General features: G+C 35.2%; 3 protein-coding genes across 3 annotated transcripts; 1 reads left to right on the top strand and 2 right to left on the bottom strand.

Annotated features, from left to right (window-relative positions):
* Positions 1 to 1,811: 1,811 nt before the first annotated feature.
* On the bottom strand, positions 1,812 to 4,322 carry sdf2l1 (stromal cell-derived factor 2-like 1). Its single transcript, XM_082171349.1, has 3 exons — positions 4,050 to 4,322; positions 2,704 to 2,900; positions 1,812 to 2,590 (listed from the first exon to the last, which is right to left on the bottom strand). The coding sequence occupies exons 1-3, from the start codon at positions 4,225 to 4,227 to the stop codon at positions 2,312 to 2,314; spliced, it is 654 nt and encodes a 217-aa protein (XP_082027475.1). The 5' UTR covers positions 4,228 to 4,322; the 3' UTR covers positions 1,812 to 2,311.
* Positions 4,323 to 8,221: 3,899 nt separating this feature from the next.
* ydjc (YdjC chitooligosaccharide deacetylase homolog) lies at positions 8,222 to 15,369 on the top strand. The gene is given in 7 exon segments (XM_082170861.1): positions 8,222 to 8,344; positions 9,368 to 9,460; positions 9,462 to 9,547; positions 9,879 to 10,035; positions 12,231 to 12,330; positions 13,989 to 14,166; positions 14,409 to 15,369. Coding segments are annotated over 6 exon segments (954 nt in total). The 5' UTR covers positions 8,222 to 8,344; positions 9,368 to 9,382; the 3' UTR covers positions 14,764 to 15,369.
* A 923-nt stretch (positions 15,370 to 16,292) lies between these two features.
* Positions 16,293 to 22,567, bottom strand: ube2l3b (ubiquitin-conjugating enzyme E2L 3b). The gene is made up of 4 exons (XM_082170877.1): positions 22,424 to 22,567; positions 20,338 to 20,433; positions 19,464 to 19,650; positions 16,293 to 17,482 (listed from the first exon to the last, which is right to left on the bottom strand). The coding sequence occupies exons 1-4, from the start codon at positions 22,448 to 22,450 to the stop codon at positions 17,328 to 17,330; spliced, it is 465 nt and encodes a 154-aa protein (XP_082027003.1). The 5' UTR covers positions 22,451 to 22,567; the 3' UTR covers positions 16,293 to 17,327.

Raw genomic sequence — 22,567 nt, 5'->3', positions numbered from 1 at the left:
TGGGAAGACAAAATACAAAGTAGGGTTCGACTTCAACCTGCTATGGAAGCCCATTTCAGTCATATGAGGGGAAAAATATGCTTTAGTAAATCATAATAATGAGATTAAAAAGAAGAAATGATGACTCTTGCGATGGAACGCAAGGAAAATGTAAGCAATGAAACTTAAAATTGCCATTACAGGCTACTGAAATTAAAATAATAGACCTATCAACATCAAAGATGCTTGACCACTCTTACATTTATTTTGATTTTTAAATTAGATAATGCTTAAGATATAATTAGTTCAAATTTAGGATAAATAAGCAATACGCATATAAAAGTTAATGGACGTCATATCCACAGATCTATGAGATCAGTGGCCACACCTCACGTGGACAGCAGTGATGAGAAATGGTAAGTGAAATGACACAACCTTCTTTGCAAATCATAATTAAAATATTAAAATATACAAACGCTAAAATCTTCAGGGAAGAATCAATCAGGCAAGAGGTTATAATGGTTGAAATACCTTATAAAATTGTAAATATAAGATAACTTAGATAGTTATTTGGCTATTGTGCATTTTACTGAAAACATTTATTGATACATATTTAATGTTGTAGCCTACTAATAATAAGGTGTTTGTGTTTTTTAATATTTCTTGTTGTTTTTTTTGTCTGTAGCTAATATTGCCGTGCAGAACTTTGGTTATTTGCACAGGCTAGCCTAAGGCTAAATCTTTTTTAACTTATTAGAAAATACAACCTATTTACAGTAGCATGCCCGATAAATATACTTCTACAGTAAAACCATGATAAATGAATATGAAATCTTCTTCAAGCAGCGTTAGAAGCTTTTAAAATCTTAAATTTTTAATGAAAACATTTTGGCGCAAACTATGGTGAAATTTTTTTGTGGGCATTGAAACCAACCTGAAATAGTCTTGAAACTAATTAATATAAACAATGAATATATAAATAATAGATCCAGCATCAGACTGGCTTGTTAGTAATTTGTTTGAATGGTTTAATACAAAATTGTAAGAATTAACTATCGTTAAGCACATTTTTCTTTCAAAACAGCATAGTTTTTAATTTGGTAATAGTTTTTGACGCTTATAGTATTCCAATATGTATCGGTTAGTCAGTCAGTTGTCCCCACTTTCCGTCCCTCGTTTCATAGGGATATTCCCTTCTTCTCAAACTACACGCAGTGCGTGTCAGGACTGTAGCTCAATGCTGCCCCCATCTGGATGCTGTGTGTCATCTTTCATATAGAAGAGTAACGAAATGAGCAGAAATATGACACTCTTGCCATCACCTTGAAACGTAATTGCAATTGTAATTTCAGAGTAATCCTTAATACAGTCTAGATAGTGTACAGTATTTATAATACTGTACGATTGACAGGATTCAGAAATTATTAACATGCATCACAATGATGCATCTGCTTGTTTACAATTTATATGGATATTTAAAACATGGGTAACACTTTACAATAATGTTTTGTTTGTTAACATTAATTAATGTATTAACTAACAATGAGCAATACATTTGTTACAGTATTTATTAATCTTTGTTAATGTTAGTTTATACAAATCCAGCTGTTCATTGTTTGTTCATGTTAGTTCACAGTGCATTAAAGTAAAAAAATACAACTTTTGATTTTAATAACGTTATGATGAAATTAATATTAACTAAGATGAATAAATGCTGAAGAAGTATTGTTCATTCTTATTTCATGTTAACTAAGGTAGTTAACTAATGACCCTTATTGTAAAGTGTTACCAAAACATGATATTAGTTGCTTTAACTGAAATAAAAAATGTAATAACGTTTTTCAAAAATTTATTTACGCTTTCACCAAATTATGTACATATCGGGTCATATACAGTATGAGGGGGGGAAACAACTACTGGGAGTTACAGTTATATCGAAAACTTAAACCAAAACAGAAACAGCCATTTCATATCTTTCATGTGCACAAAACTACTACAGTATTTCATAGTACAAGTTATTAATGTAATTTGTTCTATTAGTAATATGTCATCCTAAATATAAATAATACAAAATACACAATTTTTTTGACCCAAAATCCTGGTTTGTAAAGTCATTTTATTCCCTTATATACAAAAAGACAAATTCCAATCATAAGAAATCTAGTAAAACAAACCTTTTTGTCTTTTTTGTCTGTGATGTGCATTTTGTAGGTGAGTTTTGTCAAAAAAAATTGCGACACACAATTGAGTTTGACCAATAAAAGTAAAACTTTGAAGAAACTGAAAGTTTAAATAGAGAAGGTTTCACAGCATGTGTGAGTGGAGTGCATCATCAGAGCTCATCATGGTTCACAGGATCACTGCTGGGCTGAATAAAGACCCCCTCCATCACCTTCCAGTAGTTATTCTGATTGGGTGATGGCATTCCATGGACCTCACGCTGGCCTCTGATTGGATGACCAAACTGCTCTCCTGTAACACTGAGGAAAACCTCAGTGCCGACGTGTTTAAATCGCACCGCGTCGTCACGTTCCCAGTATGTTGCGCTGCACTGAACGCTCCATACGTCTAAATCATCTCCTTCTCCATTTTCGCCAAACGCACTCACTTCCTGCAAACACAACCCCCCTTGTAATAACCTGGGTTATGCTCTACTACAGTTATAATTCAAGTCAAGCCACCTGGACATGTAGGTTAAGTTAGGAGAGTATTGTGCGGGTGTACCTGGTGGTTAGACAGCGGGGAGCTGAAGTGATGCGAGTGGAGGTTGCGTCCAGTCTTCATGTGTGTAATTCGGATGGCCTCTCCGCACCGTATGGGCACCCCGCGCTGACAAACGCGGTCTGGTTTCCCACGGATACGCCAGTAGCTGTTGGCATCCTCGGCCGAATCCACGCCTGTTACTGACTGCTGGCCACTACCTGCAGGGTATCGTGTAAAAAAATAATTGGTACATTTGAGCATATATGTATACATCCCATATGCATTTACCACTGTATTTACATAGTACTCTGAGAATATAACAGTAGCTTTTTATAATACATTTAAAAAATAAATACATGATATTGACAAATAGTTATCAAATATCACTGAGAAGTAACCTTTTCAGCTTTTTCATGTATTTACATTTAATTGCACATTATAATTAGTTATTATTGATATAATTATACTGCTAGAAGTTATATAAACTTTATCATATCAAAAATCAATTTTACAACATTTTCCTGCTATTTGGATCCACTGAGTAAAATATAAATTTATTTTTATTCAATCTTTACTTAATCAGGATTAAAAAAAAAACCTCTTGAGATTTAAAATCTCTTTAGCAAGAGGGTCCTGGATTATTATTACTATTTATATTATTAGATAATCATCAAAATAATAATAATAATTATTAATAATGTATATAATTTTTCTTTATTATTCTTTATGAACATTCACTATTGGTCAATTTATGTAGAGACACATATAGATAATTATACAAACAGTTTTACCTAAAGAACGGCTAAAATATCTGGATCCACTGAGTGAAATATCACTCACTATTATATATATATATATATATATATATATATATATATATATATATATATATATATATATATAGTACAATTCTAAAGCATTTAATTCCACTTCGAACAAAGAAACTCATGTGACTCGAAGGAATACCATAGTATTACCATTGCTCATGTCAAAAATGGTATTACCATGTTACTTTTGTTTTAGGATATTGTAGTGCACCTGTCGTCATGATTACATGCATCCTTCAGATAAACATATTATATCATAACCAACACAAATAAAACCATTGAATAAGAGACAGAATAAGAGTTTATAAATGCTTTCAGAAAGGCAGATAGAGTACTTTGCTGATCACTGATGGGAAATATTACTTATCATCATTAGCTTCCTGGCTAATGCATGCATGCACCAGCTGGTATTACACTAAGCACAATAATATAAGTGAATAACAGGCTCAAAGTGAATATTAAATGGTCGGCTACAACATAAGCATCCTCTGAGGGCTACGTTAACCAAATGGTTAAAGTTTATGCTCAGAGTGGATATACCTGATCCATATTTGACATCATGAGAGTGAAGTCTGACGCTGTGCCGTGTGTTCATCAGTTTGATCAGGGATCCACACGTCACGTAGCTGGAGTCCAAATCACTGGCCCCGCACTGGGCAAACAGGAAACATACTAAAATAAAACCCAGAAAGACAGATAGAACTCTTAATGGTCCCATTGTTACAGCTAGTGTCTATGTACATCACAGAAAAATGGAAAAGGAGAGCCCCATTCAAACGCTGACACGATTTCTAACCAATCGCATCATGACAAGTCCGAAAACAAGGAAGTGATCCGCGCGCACACTCGGAAATCAGTGATTGGTCGAGGATGATGTGACGTGACCTTACATTATAAAGTAGGCCATTAGTTCATATGTAATACATCTTGTTCTCATGGCCTTGATTAAAAAAAACAATTAGTTCACATTTAAATAGTTAGAAATATCACGACACTTTTATTCATGAAGTCTATTTGAATATATATCCATGGGTATTTATGGATATAATTGTTATGTTATTATTGAAAGTTGTGTTAACGGAATCATATCCATAATCACTTAGATACAAACATTATTCTTTTAAGAACTGCTAAAATGTAAGTTGTTAAATATTAGTTTATTATTGTTGTTGTTGCTATTATTATTGTTTACTGTTATTATAGTTTTATTTATTTTTTCATTTGATTCATTTTTGTCAATTTATGTAGCCTACACATATTTTGACAAAAATGAATAAAATGAAAAAATAAATAAAACTATAATAACAGTAAACAATAATCATAATCATAAAAAAAGTATTCAGTGATGTAATCCAAGTACTATAATATGAAAGTAATGTAACTGATTACTTTGGGATTACTTCAAGGTCACGTATATAAATAAAGTCAAGCAAGAAGAAATATTATTAAAAAACATTTTTTACATTTATTTATTAAGAATTTGGTCCAGTGTACAATATTTGCAAAATATACACACATGCCTGAATATATATTTATGTAAAGGGCTATACAGACATCTAGTGGCTAATGTATGGTATTACAGATTATTTTGTTATATTTTTAACTAATTTTTAACTAAAAAATAAAAACACAACATTTAACATTTTTACACAATCTACATATTAGTTTATTTTAAAATAGGCCTACATGTTGACTAAAGCCGTGATCTTTCTTAATTTGCCTGACTGGACGTGGGGCGTTGGCAGTGGGAGTTCCCCTACTTTACCTAGACAGCGAACATCCCGTTACGTGAGAAAAGATAAGAAAGGACATTTTGGGTACTAAAAAAGCTACTCTCCTAATTTCTACAAAATAGCAGCGGAATTTCCATGAATTATAAGCGATTTTACCCGCAGGCAGCATCGTTTCTACTAGCAGCAGTGATTCAATCTGCGTCTGAGGAGACTGTAGAAAGCTGTTATTTGCGCATGCACCAGCGCGTGGCACACGTGAGTCATTACTGGCAACAGAACCAGGAACTACTGTATAATCAAGCAGCGCTTAATATAGTGTTATTATGCCAAAATACTTATTTATTTAGTTTTAAATGAAACCATTGTAATCCTGAAAGTATTCCCCCTTTTTTCAAAATGTAACTATAATCTGATTACTATGTTTTTTGACGTAACTGTAACGGATTACAGTTACTGGATTTTTGTATCCTGATTACATAACGCCGTTACATGTATTCCGTTACTCCCCAACCCTGTATATATATAGTATACTATATAGTATAGTATAGTATAGTATTAGCTTACTGGCTAATTGTAAACAATATGAATTGTATAAAAGTCCAACATGCACAGCATTTTTTTTTCTTTTCAAAAACAGATTTTCTTGAAAGTGTTTTCTTTCAGTCGTTCAAATTTCACTTTTAATTCAATGTGTTACTTGCAATTTCTTTGTAATCAATTGTGAAATTTACTAGCAATTTTAAAGTGAAAATAGTTTCTATTGTTTTATTTGATTTTTTTCAGTGTGTGACAACTGATATCAATGTGACAACCTGCACAGTTCAACTATTTGGTTAAATGTACCTCATAGTTTAACCTTAACTTAATGTATCCAAATGTTTTTATTGTATTTCCCTTTGCTTAGCCAAGACAGTAAAGTGTAGTCCTAATTTAAGACTATTTTTGAACTAGTGGTTTGAAACCAACTATTAAAAGTTGCAAGCGAACGACGTCTTGTGGTGCCATTTCAAAGAGGCACAAAATCTGTAAATGTAAATGTATTAGCACTACTATACAAAACCAGCATTTATGCAATTAGACTTTAGCCTCAAAACATTAGAGATACTAAGATATAGCGCTTGTGACAACTATATGACAACTAGCCCCGGTCTCCACTACAGCTTATTAAAGAATCAATTTCCACAAAGTGGTGTGTGTTCCAGTACTATATTTCACTACTATTCCACCACTATAACCAGCGTCGGCCCAGGTTATTCTAACACATAATTTAAGGGATTGCATGTTATTGTTATGCTGTTATGTCAGGTGGCTGAAGAACAAAAGATCATAAACATGATACTCTCTCTCTCTCTCCCATTCTCTTGTAATGTTTTCCATAATTCTAAAGTAGGTTAAGTGTCTTGGGAAAACATTCATGAGCCTCCATAGACACGTAGGCAAAATCACACACCTGCTGCCTCAAGTCTGTGTACAAAGAAATCCTTCAGTTTCACATTCATAACATTGAGAGCAGCAGAATCCTGGCTCTGGTGAGTATGCCATGATGTTTGAGATGATCATTTAAAAATTAATATCTAAATAAAAACTTAAACAATAAGTTTACCTCTTTGTTAATTCTCAAAATACCACATATTTTTATTTAGTCTCTATTCTTCCTAATACAAGGTGAATGCATTTGAATATTAAGGTGTGGTGTAAAATATGTTCAAATAAGACATACTTTGTGTATGTGAAATTTTAAGATTCAACTTCAAAAGGATAGGCATCTCTCGATCTCTCGCAGTATAAAAAATACTCGTAGAAAAAAGTTTCAATGGGGTTCTAAATTGATTCTTGACTTTAACACATAGGCTAAAAGTTTTTAAAAAAACTTAATCAAAAACTTCATCATATATGCTTTATATATCTATATTAGGGTGACCAGATGAGATTGGCTGAAATTCGGGACGGGGGGGGGGGGGGGGGGGGGGGGGGTTGCTCTGGGTCTGGGGTGACGGGATGGGGGGCTTCTATGATATCAGACTGCATAGCCTATAATAAAAGATAATTAATTTCAAACCTGAACCAAACATATTTTTATTCAAAGATCAACAGTCTGTCATTATTCTTTAGTCTGCCACAAAAAACAACAACATTAAAATCATGAACTCAAATGTCATTGTGAAAAGAAAAAAAAACAATGACTGTTGTAAGAAACAGTGCATAAATCAGACCTTTCAGTATAGCCTAACGCTAATAAGCTTAAACGACGTTTTGCAGTGCCGCGAACAATCAATCACAATCAATCACTCCTTTACGTGTGCAGCACTGTCCTCGCGGCTGCAGCAACTTGCGCTCTAATAGGCAAAATAGGCTACAGAATATTTCGTTCTGTATTGACAGGTGCATTATTTGAAAATCGATCATATATATATTTTTTTAATTACATTTATATCTGCATTTATGTAAAAACTTAAACTTTCAAACATCAAAATGTCATTTATTAATATGTTTTCATGTCAAAATGACATTCAAACATCTTTTCCTATTCTATTTTGTCTGGAAACGCTTCCGGCTTGCGTGTCGCGTGAAAAATAGGCGTCGGTTCTGTTTCTAGCATGCACGCGTTTTCCGCGCGGCTCGAGGCGCGCCTGAGACGCGCGTGTCACGCAGGCAGTGTGCAAGCTCTAACCTGTTGGGAGCCGAAATAAAAACGGACACGCCACGCAGCCAGTGTGTCGCCGGCCTCAACCTCCGCAGACAGTTTTTAATGTTTATAAGACAATAACTAGGCTACTCAAGATTTTGCTTTAGTATAATTTTCGGGACAATTAGGGCCAGATTCGGGATTCGGGACAACAGTTTAGATTTCGGGACTGTCCGAATTTTTCGGGACGTCTGGTCACCCTAATCTATATCCATATTCTACATCCACCAGGATTTGGAAACTACATGGGCCTATTTGTACATGTGGCGTTGTTTTATTGTCATCCTGTAGAGGGCGCTGCAACTCCGGAAAAGGAAATTGCATTAATGTCTTCAGTCGGTCAGTCGCTCGCGCTGTGTGTAGGATTATATACAGTGTAAAAAGGGACCAATGGCAAAAACCTCGCAATAAAATGGGTAAGCGATTACTACATTATGACTGCTAGCTAGGCGTTTATATTACAAAACAGACAGAATTCGTCCCATTGAAATTATAAGACATCTGTTTGTTTCTTTGGATCCCGGCTACTAATAGATTTAAACCGAGTAACGTTATGTCATTGGGCTGTGTAGATCTGTAGATGCGATTATATACCTGAAATGTGGTCATGGGTAACGTTAGGCAGTGGCAGCTGTTCGAGTTAACACAGATGAAGTGATAAGGAGGCAGACTTCTAGATCTGTCTTATTCGCCGGTGATTTCCAGGTTGTGATAAGCAGCTTTCCCCGCAACCGAGACTCGCGTTTAAACATATGATGATGTTGGAATGACGTGTGTCATTTTGTTTCCTGTTGTGTGAGTGACTTGTGCTTCAGTCTCACGATGATTCATTCACACAAGACTTTTCTGTCTGTGTTCGGTTTTAATTTTTTTATTTTAGAGATCGATAATCGGTTTTATAGATATTTATAGATATATATTTACATTTAATCCTCACCGTTTGATGAGTCTCTAAAGAGTAACACAAAACAACTGGTAGAGTAACTTATTTAATGCATCGATTGCCTAATTTCTCAACATTTTAATAAATAAATTGTGTGATCTTAGATCAGACTTTAATATCACGTTAATTAATAATATTTATAAAATTTAGTCTAATTATACATTAGTTATTATTAATCAGCAATTTATTTTCAAGCATGAATATCTTTACAATTAGACATAGCCTAAAACACATATGAAAATAAATGTGTGGCCTTTTAGATCAGGCAAAACAATTTCATATAACTCCACAAGTAGCAACAATTATTATTATTTATAGAATAATTTAATTCTGTAGTAAAGTCTAAAGATCCATTAGTTATTATTATTATGCCAAAAAATTTTTTTTGGCATAATGATATACAATTTTTTACTTTTAATTGTAAAAAAAAAAAAAAAAGTAATTTCAATAAAAGCAATATTGGTGGATCTTCCTTAGTGTTTTTCTTTTTCATCAGCAAGGCGAGGAGAAGATGCCTCAACCCAAGGTGAAGCTGGTGGTGACGGGAGATGATTTTGGCTACTGCGAGAGAAGAAATCAAGGAATTGTGGGATTGCTTCAGAGCTGGTGCGATCTCCAATGTCTCTCTTCTGGTGAATGCAGTCTCAGCGAAGCACGCGGCAGAGCTGGCCAAAAGGTACAGCAGCTGATTTCTAAACTACTATGAAAATATGATATCCTAGTCTGAGTATTATGACACTCCCTTATGACATGTGAGCCTGTTAAACCTGTTGCCAAAGATAAGATTAGGCCTACTTAATCTTAAAAACACGGACATGGTAGATGTATAGAGATAAAAATTAATGTCTTTGAACCAGTAATAAAAAAATAAAAAAAACTTCATAAAAATAACAAAAACACACAATAAAATTACTAAAACTATAATTAAAATGAAACATAAAAAAATCATTCAAAATATTATTAAAATCAATAATAGTATCTAAAATAACACTGCTTCTGACGCACAGGTATCACATCCCCATCGGACTCCATGCAAATCTCTCAGAGGGTCTTCCAGTGTCTCAGGAACTGAAGGGCTCAACAATCCTCAACAAGGATGGGTTCTTCCATGGGAAGATGGGATTCAGGGAAGTTCTGCAGAGTGGTCAGCTCAAGATGTCAGAGGTATACAGGAACACGCACCCATAAAGTCCAACTGAAAAGCAAATGGGAGTAAATTTAAACCATAAAGCTGGGCGTCTATGTGACACTGTTTACATCACAGTGAATAGTATTCATGTTATATAGCAGCAGAGGCGGCCTTTGTTGAAGGCCCGCCCCCCCATTGAGAAAAACAGTGCGACTGCAATTGCTTTATTATCTCTGTTATAATGTTATCTCATATTTCACACTTAATATTCTATTTATAAACAAATTCTATCTCTATAACCAGAATCTCGACCGAAAACAAAAACAATCTGGCATTGAAAGCAATGAAAATTACAGAAGAGGGATTAGATATTGGTTGTAATAGGAATTAGTATTAATACAATATGAATATAAATAGACCTTGGCTTTCCGATGACGGACGGAGCGCTCCAAAAGCTCCAGACAAGTTTATCCTTATTCTTTATCCTCATCCAACAATCTCATAATGTCGTGTTGGAATGACAGCAAGTGCGTACAGTCTTTCTTGCAGGATGATGGACCGCAGGTGTGACTTCATCAGCCACAGGTGCGAGATATAGCTAAACCCTCTGGTATTGGTAATTTGGGAGTCACACTTGTGTTGTTGCAAAAGGACCGACCACCTGAAATGTAATTTTCAGTAAAATCAGTGTAATGTACAGTATTTTTGTTCAATAATAATGGAATGTCTATTTTGCACTCTTGATATTTGAGAGTTTCACCCCGTGCACTTTTTTTCTACATCGTGTAAATTCTCTGTATTTTTGTTTAATATTTCCCATTTATTTATTATGGCGGTCAAAAATCTGCGAACAACAAAAGTGTGACTATTTTTTTTTTACTGCCATTTAGCTTTTTCGAATCAAGTTCACAATTGTTTTTTGAGGTCACATAGCGACTGCCACAAATATCACAGAGTTTCGTACAATTCCGATGAAATAGCGATTTTTTTTTTCATTTCCACAAAAAATTTATTCTTTCTAAAATGACCGAACAACACCAGAGGTATAGTGAAGAGAAATTATGGGAAAACTGATATGATCCTTTTAAATATGAAACTAAAACCGTCAGAGACGCACAATTGGATTTGTTTGGAACTATTGTTATTGCTGAAATAGACCAAAAACAGACAATATTCTGTTGGATCATTATAACATTTGCAATCGTGCTGATATTCGGGAAAACGGCACTTTTGCCCGTGTGGTATTGTTTAATATCCATTAAAGGCCTATTAAAAACAAGAAAAACAAGAATATTACTAAATGGACATTTATTGGCACATATTGCATTTTGGGGGCTTTTTTTATTTATTTTAGTGCCATTTTTGCCCCAAGCCCAATAATGTCTGACCCTGGTGTGTGTGCCACATCATGATGGCAGGGGTCGGGGCTCTTTTTTGAGGTCAAGCGAAGACCTTCTATTGAGAGGCTTGTGAAACATAGCAAAGGCTGCTGCTGTATGGAAGTGTCAAAGGTTGCTCAAAGTAGAGCATTAAAGAACTTCATTATCTTGATCATAAGAGGTGTTCACATTACGTACTAGTTTAAAGCAGCAGGTATGCAAAATATCTTCCACTATGTAAATCTTAATTGGCGGTACATTAAAAAGAAAGAATAATAAATACTAATACAGAAAAAAAAAAATTATTTCATATACATTATTTCATCAATTTTTTTTAAGTTCACGAATGTTAGTCAAGAGGGTTTGCGCCTAAAACAGTATTATACTGTTACATCATTGACCATTTCCACCTTCTCTCTGACCCTTTTTTTGATCAAACAGCTTTATTAATAAAGCTTAGTTTCAGTAGATGTTGTTGGGCTGTGGAGGAAGTTTTTGTAGTATGTTTTTTGTTACAAATTAACCTTTTGTTTGCACTTTATTTTACAGTCGCATAAACATACCATGTATTTTTTGTAGTAATGACACTAACTAGGTACTAACACTGGACCTACCCCTAAACCTTAAATTAACCCATGAAGTTACCTTACACTACTCACTACTTTTGTGGGTAAGTACTCTGTTAGTACACTGAAAGTGCACGTACTCTAAAATGAAGTGCAACCAACCTTTCATACAAATACGGTATGAAACCATTTCAAAGTTTCAGACTTCAGAGCCAAGCACAGAATTACCATTTAAAACACATTTGTCTGATTCTTTCATCCCGTGTTGTTTTGTCTGTTTATAAGGTGGAGGTGGAGCTCAGAGCCCAGGTAAATCGTTTTTGTGAACTGGTTGGCCACATGCCCTACCATATGGATGGCCATCAGCATGTGCACGTGCTGCCAGGTAACAGTTTGAACAACCCTTTTCACCTTACATTTACATATAATCATTTACCAGACGCTTTTATCCAAAGCGACTTACAAATGAGGATAGCAATAAAAGAAATCCACCTAGTTCTTGAAAGTGGTTAAAGGGATAGTTCACTTTGAAATTTAATTTTGGTATGTTTTAGCTTACCTCAAGGGCATCCAAGATGTAGGTGTCTTTTTTTCCGCAGTAGTTTCAATTTTGATATTTTTAGGTCAAACCGTTCTTGTCTGTCAGTCATATAATGCAGGTCGATGGTCACTGTCTCAAAGAGCATGCACAGAGTCCAAATTAAAACAATTCCCCATCGTCCAAATTAAACAATTCCCCATCGTAAGTACACATTGATGGCCTAAGACACGAAACGAGCAGTTTGTGTGAGAAAACGATATATACACTAGAAGTCGCCTTGGCTACTGCAGTTCATTGGAACGAAACCGTAGCCAATGCAACATCTAGTGTATATTGCTATACCCGCCCGCGCTCTCAGATCACTTGGACGTGGCTGTGTACAAGAGGTAACAACGATATAAATACTGTTCGTTTTCTCACACAAACCGCTCGTTTCGTGTCTTGGGCCATCAATGTGTACTTACGATGGGGAATTGTTTAATTTGGACGATGGGGAATTGTTTTAATTTGGACTCTGTGCATGCTCTTTGAGACAGTGACCATAGACCTGCATTATATGACTGACAGACAAGAACGGTTTGACCTAAAAATATCAAAATTGAAACTACTGCGGAAAAAAAGACACCTACATCTTGGATGCCCTTGAGGTAAGCTAAAACATACCAAAATTTAATTTCAATGTGAACTATCCCTTTAAAGACTCAGCAGCTCAGCAGGAACAGTCCAGGTAAAGGTCTGTGAAAGCCATTTTGTGCCTCTTTGCAGAACGCAAGCTTCTAGAGTGCATATAGGTCTGAAGTAGTGAGTTTAGGTATGGGGTGCAGAGCCAATGGTTGTTCTATAGGCAAACATCAATGCCTTGAATTTAAATATAACTATTGATACCTTATAATGGCTGCCAATCAGTCTGCCTGTGTGTCACTGTTTTATTTTAACTACACTATACTCTTAAACATAAACATTCTTTATTTTCATCGATGGTTCCATAAAGAACCTTTAGCATCCATGGAACCTAGAAAAATATTCTTTAAATTAATCAAATGTTCTTTACGCTAAGAAAAAAATTATTCTTTCAAGAACTGTTCACTGAAAAGTTCTTTGGGGAACCAGAAATGGTTTCTTTAATGGCATCGCTGCAAAAAAACAAACACTTTATTTTTTATACGTGTACCGTTCAAAAGTTTGGAGTTGGTAATGGTTTTTAATGTCACTTATGCTCAACAAGAATGCATTTATTTGATCACAAATACTAAGCTGAATTTTTAGCATCATTACTCCAGTCTCGCATGATCCTTCAGAAATCATTCTAATATGCTGATTTGCTGCTCAAGAAACATTTCTTATTAATATTAATGTAAAAAAATAAAAAATAATTGTAAACCGTTTTAAATGCTTTTACTGTCACTTTTAATCTGTTTAATGTTCCCTTGCTGAACACAAGTATTACATTTCCTTCTTACATTGTCTTCTTTTCATCTTGAACTTTTTCCCATTGTTTTCAGAGGTGCGAGAGGTGTTCGCCCAAGTTCTCTCTGATTTTGGGATCACCTACACACGGGTCCCCATAGAACCTGATCTTAAATTCTGCACCTTCCTCCCATCACACCTGCGGGACTTCAACGCACAGGTTGAAAAAGATGCCCTTGAATCCATCGAGGTCTTTCATCGCCATGGAATTAGGTTCGTGAGGCATCATTTTAAAGGATCAGCATCTGCTTTCCAAGATTTCACAGATGTTTTTTTTGTCTTCAATATCCTTGTGTCGTTACCTTCTTGTCGTGAGTTCATCACCTTTTTCAAAACACATGAACATTGAATAGTCTATAAATAGTCAATTTTGTCCTTCATATAAGCAGGCACAGTATAAACACAAAATGCATGAAATCTAATCAACTAAATACTGTTTTTGTATGACTCCTCAGGTGGCCTGACGTATACCTGGGCCTAAGCACCATGGGTAAGAACATGTCTTTGCCCAACCTGAAACGCGCTTTGGGCTTCGCGCTGGAAGCTTCACTGGATGACGCTGTGACCTCCCCATTAATACTGACGCAGACCAATGACGCCGCGACCGACTCCTATCGACCAGTTACAGCAGAGCTTATGGTGCATCCAGGATATCCAAGTCAACCTCACCAGGGTGGATGTGGAGAAGGACCAGATGACTTCTCACAGTGTGCAGACCGACTGCACGAGCTGAATACTCTGAGGGACCCTTTGGTGCTTCACTACTACAGGCAACAGGGGATCCACCTCTGTGCCTTTAAAGACTTTTAAACACTTAAAGCAGAGTATTTGGGGCATTTCAAACCAAATGTATGTCTGCTGTTAGGAGATAAGATCTTGACCCATACCTCAAAAGATCAATTATTTATAATACTGTATGAATGCTTGGTTTGGGAAAAGGCAGAAAATCAGCATTCAGTTTCATTGTGCTGCTTCCAAAGCCCATACTATACTATTTGAAACGACTACCTGTTAAAGTACAGCCAAAACAATTTTTCAACAAAAACCCAAGTTACTGTTTTAGATTGACCTTTTTTAAATTGTATTTTAAGTTTTTTGTTTTTAAAGCAGCCATTCACTTTAAGATGGAGAGCTGCTCCAGGCCAGTTCTTATAATAGGAAGGTGCCATTTTAGTTGGATTTGATTTGAAAACTTTTGCCTCATTTGAGCTGAAATTTCTCTCAAATATTGCAGAGAATTGTCAAATCCAATAGCAATCTGTATTAGAGACTGTAACTATATTAAGATTTTAACTCTACATAACATGTAGCGATTACTTTATATTTAAAAATTCAATGGTATTTTTCAGGTACAATGTTTTTAATGAATGTATTTGATATTTTTATTAACTTGAATTAAAAGCACAGTACCATTTACTCTGGATTTCTTTGTGAAACTTGGAAAAAAGGCTTTGGAACAAGTATTATGCTTTAGCATCGAGAGTAAAAACCGTATTGTACAAGCACATAAATTTGGCACTTTATCTTTTATGCATTACTGATTAACACCAGAACTTTAGACCAGCCAATGGCACCATAGAAATGTATTTGTGCATGTGCAATATGTGTATGTATTTGTACACTAATCATCCATCCTATTGAAACTCATTCAAAACTAGGTCAAAATAGCCTTTATTTGGTGAGTTCATCCTTTTGCCACATATAAGGGTTAACATGTTTATAACCTGTGTATATTAAATTCAGGCCATTAATGGCATTTCAGATGTAAGCTGTAATTGAAGCAACAGTTCGGACTTTAAGTAGTAGTCTTCATAAATATATAGTTTACTAATGCTAATATATTCAGGTTAAACAATCGCTGAACTCTTTTAGAATTTGATTTTGACTTTTTAAACTGGGGCATCCCAGAAAAATATTTTGATTGGTCAGGGATTTCCTATTAAAATGAACCAATCTGTAGAAGCAAAAAAAAAAAAAAAAAAAAAAAGTGAATTTAGCCAGTGTTTGAGTATAATAGGTTCCTGTGCTTGGTCTTCCTCTTTTATTTCGGTACACAAAAGGGAGTGTTTTTAAAGTCTGCACAAAAATAAGCCTTTAAGAAGAAGAAAATGACACCGTGAAGAGAGCAAGGGGCTTATTTGAGGCATACTGCAAGAGATTTCACCCAAATGCATAAGCAATTATGACTTAAATATCTTGAACGAAAGAAAGCACAATGAACCTCGTCGATTTTGCATTATAAAGCGTGGCGTCGAAACCAAAGTTAAACTCTTAAGTCAGTCTCAAGTAAATTCTTGACAGATTGAATAATATACTTTAAAGAGAATGTTCTAGAAAACTCACGGTCAACTACTGCGTTTATTCTGTGTTGGGAGAAAATAAGAATAATATTCTTCAGTAGCGTACATCTCTGTAAATCTAGCGGCCATTTCCCTGTTTAAACCCAAATAATCAATAATATACAAGAATCTCCTATGAGACACGTTAAAAGAGAGATGTTTAAAATGAGTGATCATCATCATGGAAAATTACGTTCACTCACACAAAGAGCATTGTTTTCATCCTTCCTTTTTCATTTGTGAAACAAAAGTTATTTCATAGCAACATCAGCCTTTGTTTCTGACTCTACAGTGGTTTTGCCGATTCGAGGCTTGGTAAGGGGCTGAAAGTAGCCTGTTCCTCAGACATACCGTGCAACCCAACAAGTGCAGTGAAAATAATAGGGTTATATGAAATAATCGCTTGCCCTCGCTGAAACCCTCCAGCTGGCTAACCTCCATTCCTCCTCAATGCCTCCGTTTTGTTTTGTTCGGTATTGTGGAAATCAAAGAACACACATGTAAGAAGAGGGAACAACATAATAATAATAATAATAATATACATGATAAATTACAATCCATCTGGTTTTAAATGAACTGTCACTTCCAAAAGTAATTTCTGAAAGTTGTGTAATAATGCAATGATTCATTTTCTCATTACAAAAGGGTCAAACAGCATTCACAACTGAAACGCCCTGTACAATTTCCAACTTCTTTCTCTTAAGTTATCCTCTAACAAATTTTGATGCTTTCAAACTTCAGAAAGAAAAAAAATAAACAACATAGTAAAAAGTTAGTAAGGGCCTCAAGCTAACACCAGAAACTCAGAAACTCGGATGTCCTCACGGTGTCCTGCTTCAAGACGGAGGCTGCGGCTGCGCAGTACTTCTCCAGCTCGACTAGAGTGACACGTGGAAAGGAGAGGAGAAGGAGGGAAAGCGGGAGGGAGGGATAGAGGATGGCAATTGGGTGTTGGGAGGAAGGTAGTAGAGCGAGGGGAAGAGGATCAGAGGAGTAGGGGGGGGGGGTATGGGGCTACACACTTGTCTGGTATTGTTAGTCCACTGGCCGCTTTTCGCCGTGTTTCTTTGTAAACTCTTCTGCATTCTTAAAGAATTTTTTACGGTCTTTTGAGTATTCTTCTGCTAGGTCGGCCCTCAGAGGGTGTTCTGGCTGTGGGTCGTTCACCAGGGCAATGAGCGACTGAATTACTGTAAAAGAAGGGGAAAGAATGCTGGTTAGGCAGGAAATAAGAACCCCATTATTCATAAGAATGTACTATACAAAACTGTAAACCCTAATGCTCAAAATAATTAACTGGTTTGAGTAGGGTAAACTTAAATTAAACAAATTAGTTCAATCAAGGTAACTTTTATGAGTATTTAGAACTTCATTTTTCTTTGAGTTCACAAAAAAAAAAAAGACATTACGTAATCTGAATTGTTTTGAGTTTTATGAACTTGTTTCTCTTGATTTAGACAAACTTAAATTTAACTGAAACTGGGCTGGGATTTCTATTTCCCAGCATGCTTTGCCATGATGACGACACTCGAAAGGGAGAGTAAATGCTAAAATTAAGTGTTTTATGTTTGTTTTTCTAGCAAGATTAATGTAAAGTGGGGGGATTTAGTAATGTTTAATGTTGGATTTTTTGAGGGATACCATTATGGTGACGAGTGAAGCATGAGCTTGGTTTGAGAACAGGTATATGTTAAATGTGCTATATTGCCGTACTTCTTCAGCAATTGCTATGCTAATGCTATTACAGAATTGTGTTTCCAATTAGAAAGTTAGCATTTACTGAATTAGCTACTTAAATCTAGCCAAGTTTAGATTACATGATAATTTTAGTTAAATGTATGAATTAGCTTACTCAAACATTTTTAATTAAGAGCAATTAAAATGTATGAGTACAAAGTAAAAATGGGCCAGCTCTGCTTGCTTAAACTTTGAATTTCTTAACTTAAAAATGTATGTAACTTATTACCTTATTAAATTATTTTTGTGTTCTGCCAACTTCTCTGGTTTTACAGTGTACTTTTAATGTAATCAATACTCCCACAATACAAAACTCTGAGTAAAATCCCATAAAACCCCCAAAACAACTTTATAAACTAGGAATTTAGTACTGCATGATCTCAACTTGGTGAGAGTAATCTGAAGAAGTTTTCTGAAGAAATGCGTGACATTACAAGAATGCAGTAAAACGATCACGTTGAAAGATTGTTTGAACGCATCTGTTCCTGGAGAAATTTGTGATCATCTACAAAGCTGCAAAAACTAACAACTGCAAGACTAGCAGATTCAATACAATCATACACACTACCGTTCAAAGGTTTGGGGTCTGTAAGATTTTTTTATTGTATTTGAAAGAAGTCTCTTATTCTCACCAAGGCTGCATTTATTTGTTTGAAAATACAGTAAAAACTGTAATATTGTGAAAAATTATTACATTATTTAAAATAACAGTTTTCTATTTTAAAATATTTTAAAATGTAATTTAACTGTGATGCAAAGCTGAATTTTCAGCATCATTACTCCAGTCTTCAGTGTCACATGATCCTTCAGAAATCATTCTAATATGCTGATTTGCTGCTCAAGAAACATTTCTTATTATCATCAACGTTGAAAACATTGTGCTGTTTAATATTTTTGTGGAAACAAAGTTCTGATGAACAAAGTTCAAAAGAACAGCGTTTATTTGAAATATAAATCTTTTATAACATTATAAATGTCGTAACTGCTACTTTTGATCAATTTAATGAGTCCTTGCTGATTAAAAGTAATTATTTCTCAAAAAAAAAAACACATATCTTATTGACCCAACATTTTTGAACGGTAGTGTATATCAAGATTATTTCTATTAATATATACATTCTAATTTTTTTACAGTACTAATAAATAATCTCTATAATTTAGTCTGAGAGAACTATAGCCTTCATCTTCATAAAACAAACCAGGACAAATAAAAAAAAGAGATTAATCTATGTAATGTTTGGGTAGTCAATATGAGTTGGAAAAAAAGAAATTAAGGGTGTTGCCTAAACAGATGTGAATACAAACAACATCACAATGACTTCTATTTGTTCATGATTTCTACATAATAAAATGACGACAAGACCGAGAGTGTACATGAGAGCTTTAGCAGTCTGACTCATGTGGCGGTTTCAGGAATATTGCAGCACATCTCACCTTGGTCAGTTTTGGTGGCTGGTTTCCAGTTCTCTGCACTAATAACAGGCAGGCAGACCTGTCCCTTCTCGTCAATGTTGGGGTGGTAGATCTTCGTTTTGAACGTGATCTTCGGTGGTTTGAATGGGTACTCTGCAGGGAAGATGATCTCGATCCTGAACGCCCCTTTGTCATATGGAGGATTGTCCTGTGGGAGAATAAGGTAAATGAGGTGAGCACAGCTCAGTCTATATTTTTTATATAATTAGAAACAAATGGATGTTGACAACAGGACAGAAGGCTGAATGCGTGTAGTATAAGATCAGATATGGCTGATTGCATTATGAAAAGCATGGATATCATCCAGGTCTAAAAGCAGTCCAGCATTTGAAAGCTGTTCTACAATGAACATCCTGAAACTAGAACAGTACTAGAAAAGTGCTGCCCAAGCTTTACACTACAAAGTGCCAAATATCTACATTGATTGAGGGCCGTCCGTGGGCCAAAAGTACATGTTGCTTTATATTTTTATTTAAAAAAAATTACATTTATAAAAAGATTTTATAAAAGATGATATGATCTTTATCAAATTTAAATGTAAAAAAAAATCTAATTCACTTATATTCTCAATGCAAAAATAAAAGAGATAAATTAGAAAATAAGATATGCTTAAATGGCATGTTTCCTCCCCCTTTTCATATATCAAAGGTCATAAAAGGTCAGCCATCTCTGGCCCACAGACCATGGTTTGGGCATCTGTTTTAGCATATATAGCCTAAAGCATTTTACATGCAAATATCTAATGCTGTCTTATAATTTCTTGTCTTGACTTTATGCATAGGCAAATAACATGTAAATACAATTCATGCAAAATATGAGCATTTAGTAAACTTACTGGAACAATGAGGCCTTGCCATGTCAATATGTTTGATTCATCAACTTGAATGTTACGGAAGTTTTTCATTCCAGATTTGCGGATTTCTTCAAGCTCCTGATAAAAACAAGGGTTGTAAACAAGGATGTGTTAGATACTACTAGTGGGTTATTACAACTTTAACAGAAATATAGAAAATCTGAGATGGATGAGTTTACGATAAAACAACCTTTCTTTATAGCACAATCACCATTAATTAAGCACAAATAAATGAATGAGTAATTACAGTTGAGTTTACAACATTGGCCAACAGCTTATATTATGGTCAAGACACCAAGTGTAACCTGAGTCAGATCTTGACCTAATGAGTCGGAGAAATTACCCCTTCCTCAGCAGCTTACTGTAAATAACTGACCCGAAGTGAGTGTGCATTAATACAACAACAAACCACACCTTAAATGTTTGAGGTACCATGTAGCATTATATCTGAAAACTATTGCTCCAACATATGCTTTCGAAGATGTCTATTCACTTCCACATAGGGCTTCAACTAATTATTACATTTAAAATCTATTAATCTGTCAATTATTCCTGACTAATCGGATTAAAAAAAAGGAATTTTTTTTCTGTGTGTGAATATATATATATATACATACACACACACACATTATATTATATATATATGTGTGTATGCATGTATGTGTATATATATATGCATGTATGTATATGTATATGTATATATATATATATATATATAATGTATATGTATACACACACACACTTATTATATTTCAAACGTAATTCTTCCACATCCTGTCCAATGTTGTTTTAAGTCCATAATATAAAGTAGTCTCATGTTTTAGACAACTTGGTTCAAGCAGTTTTCCCCACAGCAGCTCAGCTTGTGTCCACTGCTATATTTCAGTTCTGTTTGGTCTATAGAAATGTTATTCACTCCTGTAAAGTGACGTGACTTGCTGTGTTTTGTTCACAACACTCAGAAGTGATTAATAGATTTCAAATTTGTTATTGATTATTTTCATTATCAATTGGTTGTTGCAGCCCTAGTCTCACAAGTCCATACAGTATTGGACAAAACAGGTACTATAGAAAGATTGTGTTTTTACTGCCCTGTGAAGATTACCCATTTCCTACCATTACCACTGAGAGCTGACTGACATTTACAAACTCTCTCATCTAATAAGGAAGTAAACTCGCTGAGATGATCATTGTGACAAAAAAAAAAAAGTCTGCTAGCTGTACATACACACCCTAAAACCTCAAATATACGACAATTCAGAGAGTTTGACCTCGAAAAGAAATTGGGACAGAAACATCTAGGTGGTTAAATACAGGTTTTTCACGTGTTGGGAATGAAGTGATTTAGACAAGACGGAAGTTCATAAAGCGAAAGCTTGGTGTAAGTCGGTTACAGTTTCGTTTTAAATGAAGGGCGTTACTGCAGCTTACCACCTGAAACACACTAAAACGTCTTATTTAAGTAGTAGTCTAATTATTTGTGCTATTTTAAGCTTTAAACGGAAAAAGAGCGTCGATTTCAGCTTAAATTTGTCAGATGTTGCTGGTTATGTGCCTTTGAGTCATCTCTAACGTCACTGCAGTGGGTTTAAAACATTAAGATTCGGTTAAAATGATCCATTAGTTCTTATAACAGCCGCTTAATTTAAAGTTATCGTATTCAGATTTGTTTCAATCAACCACATCCATTCTAACGGAACTCGTCGCATTAGAATCCTATACATTATATTGCAGTCATTTACTTGCAGTCAATAAACGAAAGGACTTTTTAAGACACTGAATCCTACTCTAACGGCACTTTGGCCCATTGTCTGTTCAAAGTCGACCCCAAAACCCTGTTCTATAGTCCCGCGGCCTCCACCGGCGCTTTTCCTCCTTCATGTTTGGAAACGCGAAGCGAGCCGAGTCATCGAGTGAGAGAACCGCTCGTACCAACGTCGATCAAGCCCCAACGAGCCAGCGAAACGCATTTTCGGCGAGTTAAACTTCATGTTTAAACCCCTATCGCATCGTCGTATGTGGTTACTCTTTATATGCGATGTAAAAAGTATGAGGTTGAGACGTCTACCTTGTGTAGTCTCCTGCTCGCCGCCATCTTGAATCTTTCAACTACTACCAGAATGCACCGCGCGGCGCAACGATGGGATCATGAGCTCGTGCGCGTTTTTAAAACTTCGGTTGATCTGGAATCAGATTTAATAGTCGCGTACAA

Source organism: Leuciscus leuciscus (genome assembly GCF_965113295.1).
Source record: "Leuciscus leuciscus genome assembly, chromosome: 5".
NCBI classification, from domain to species: Eukaryota; Metazoa; Chordata; class Actinopteri; order Cypriniformes; family Leuciscidae; genus Leuciscus; species Leuciscus leuciscus.
Note: the sequence above shows the minus strand (reverse complement) of the source record. Positions and strands in the feature narration are given on the sequence as shown.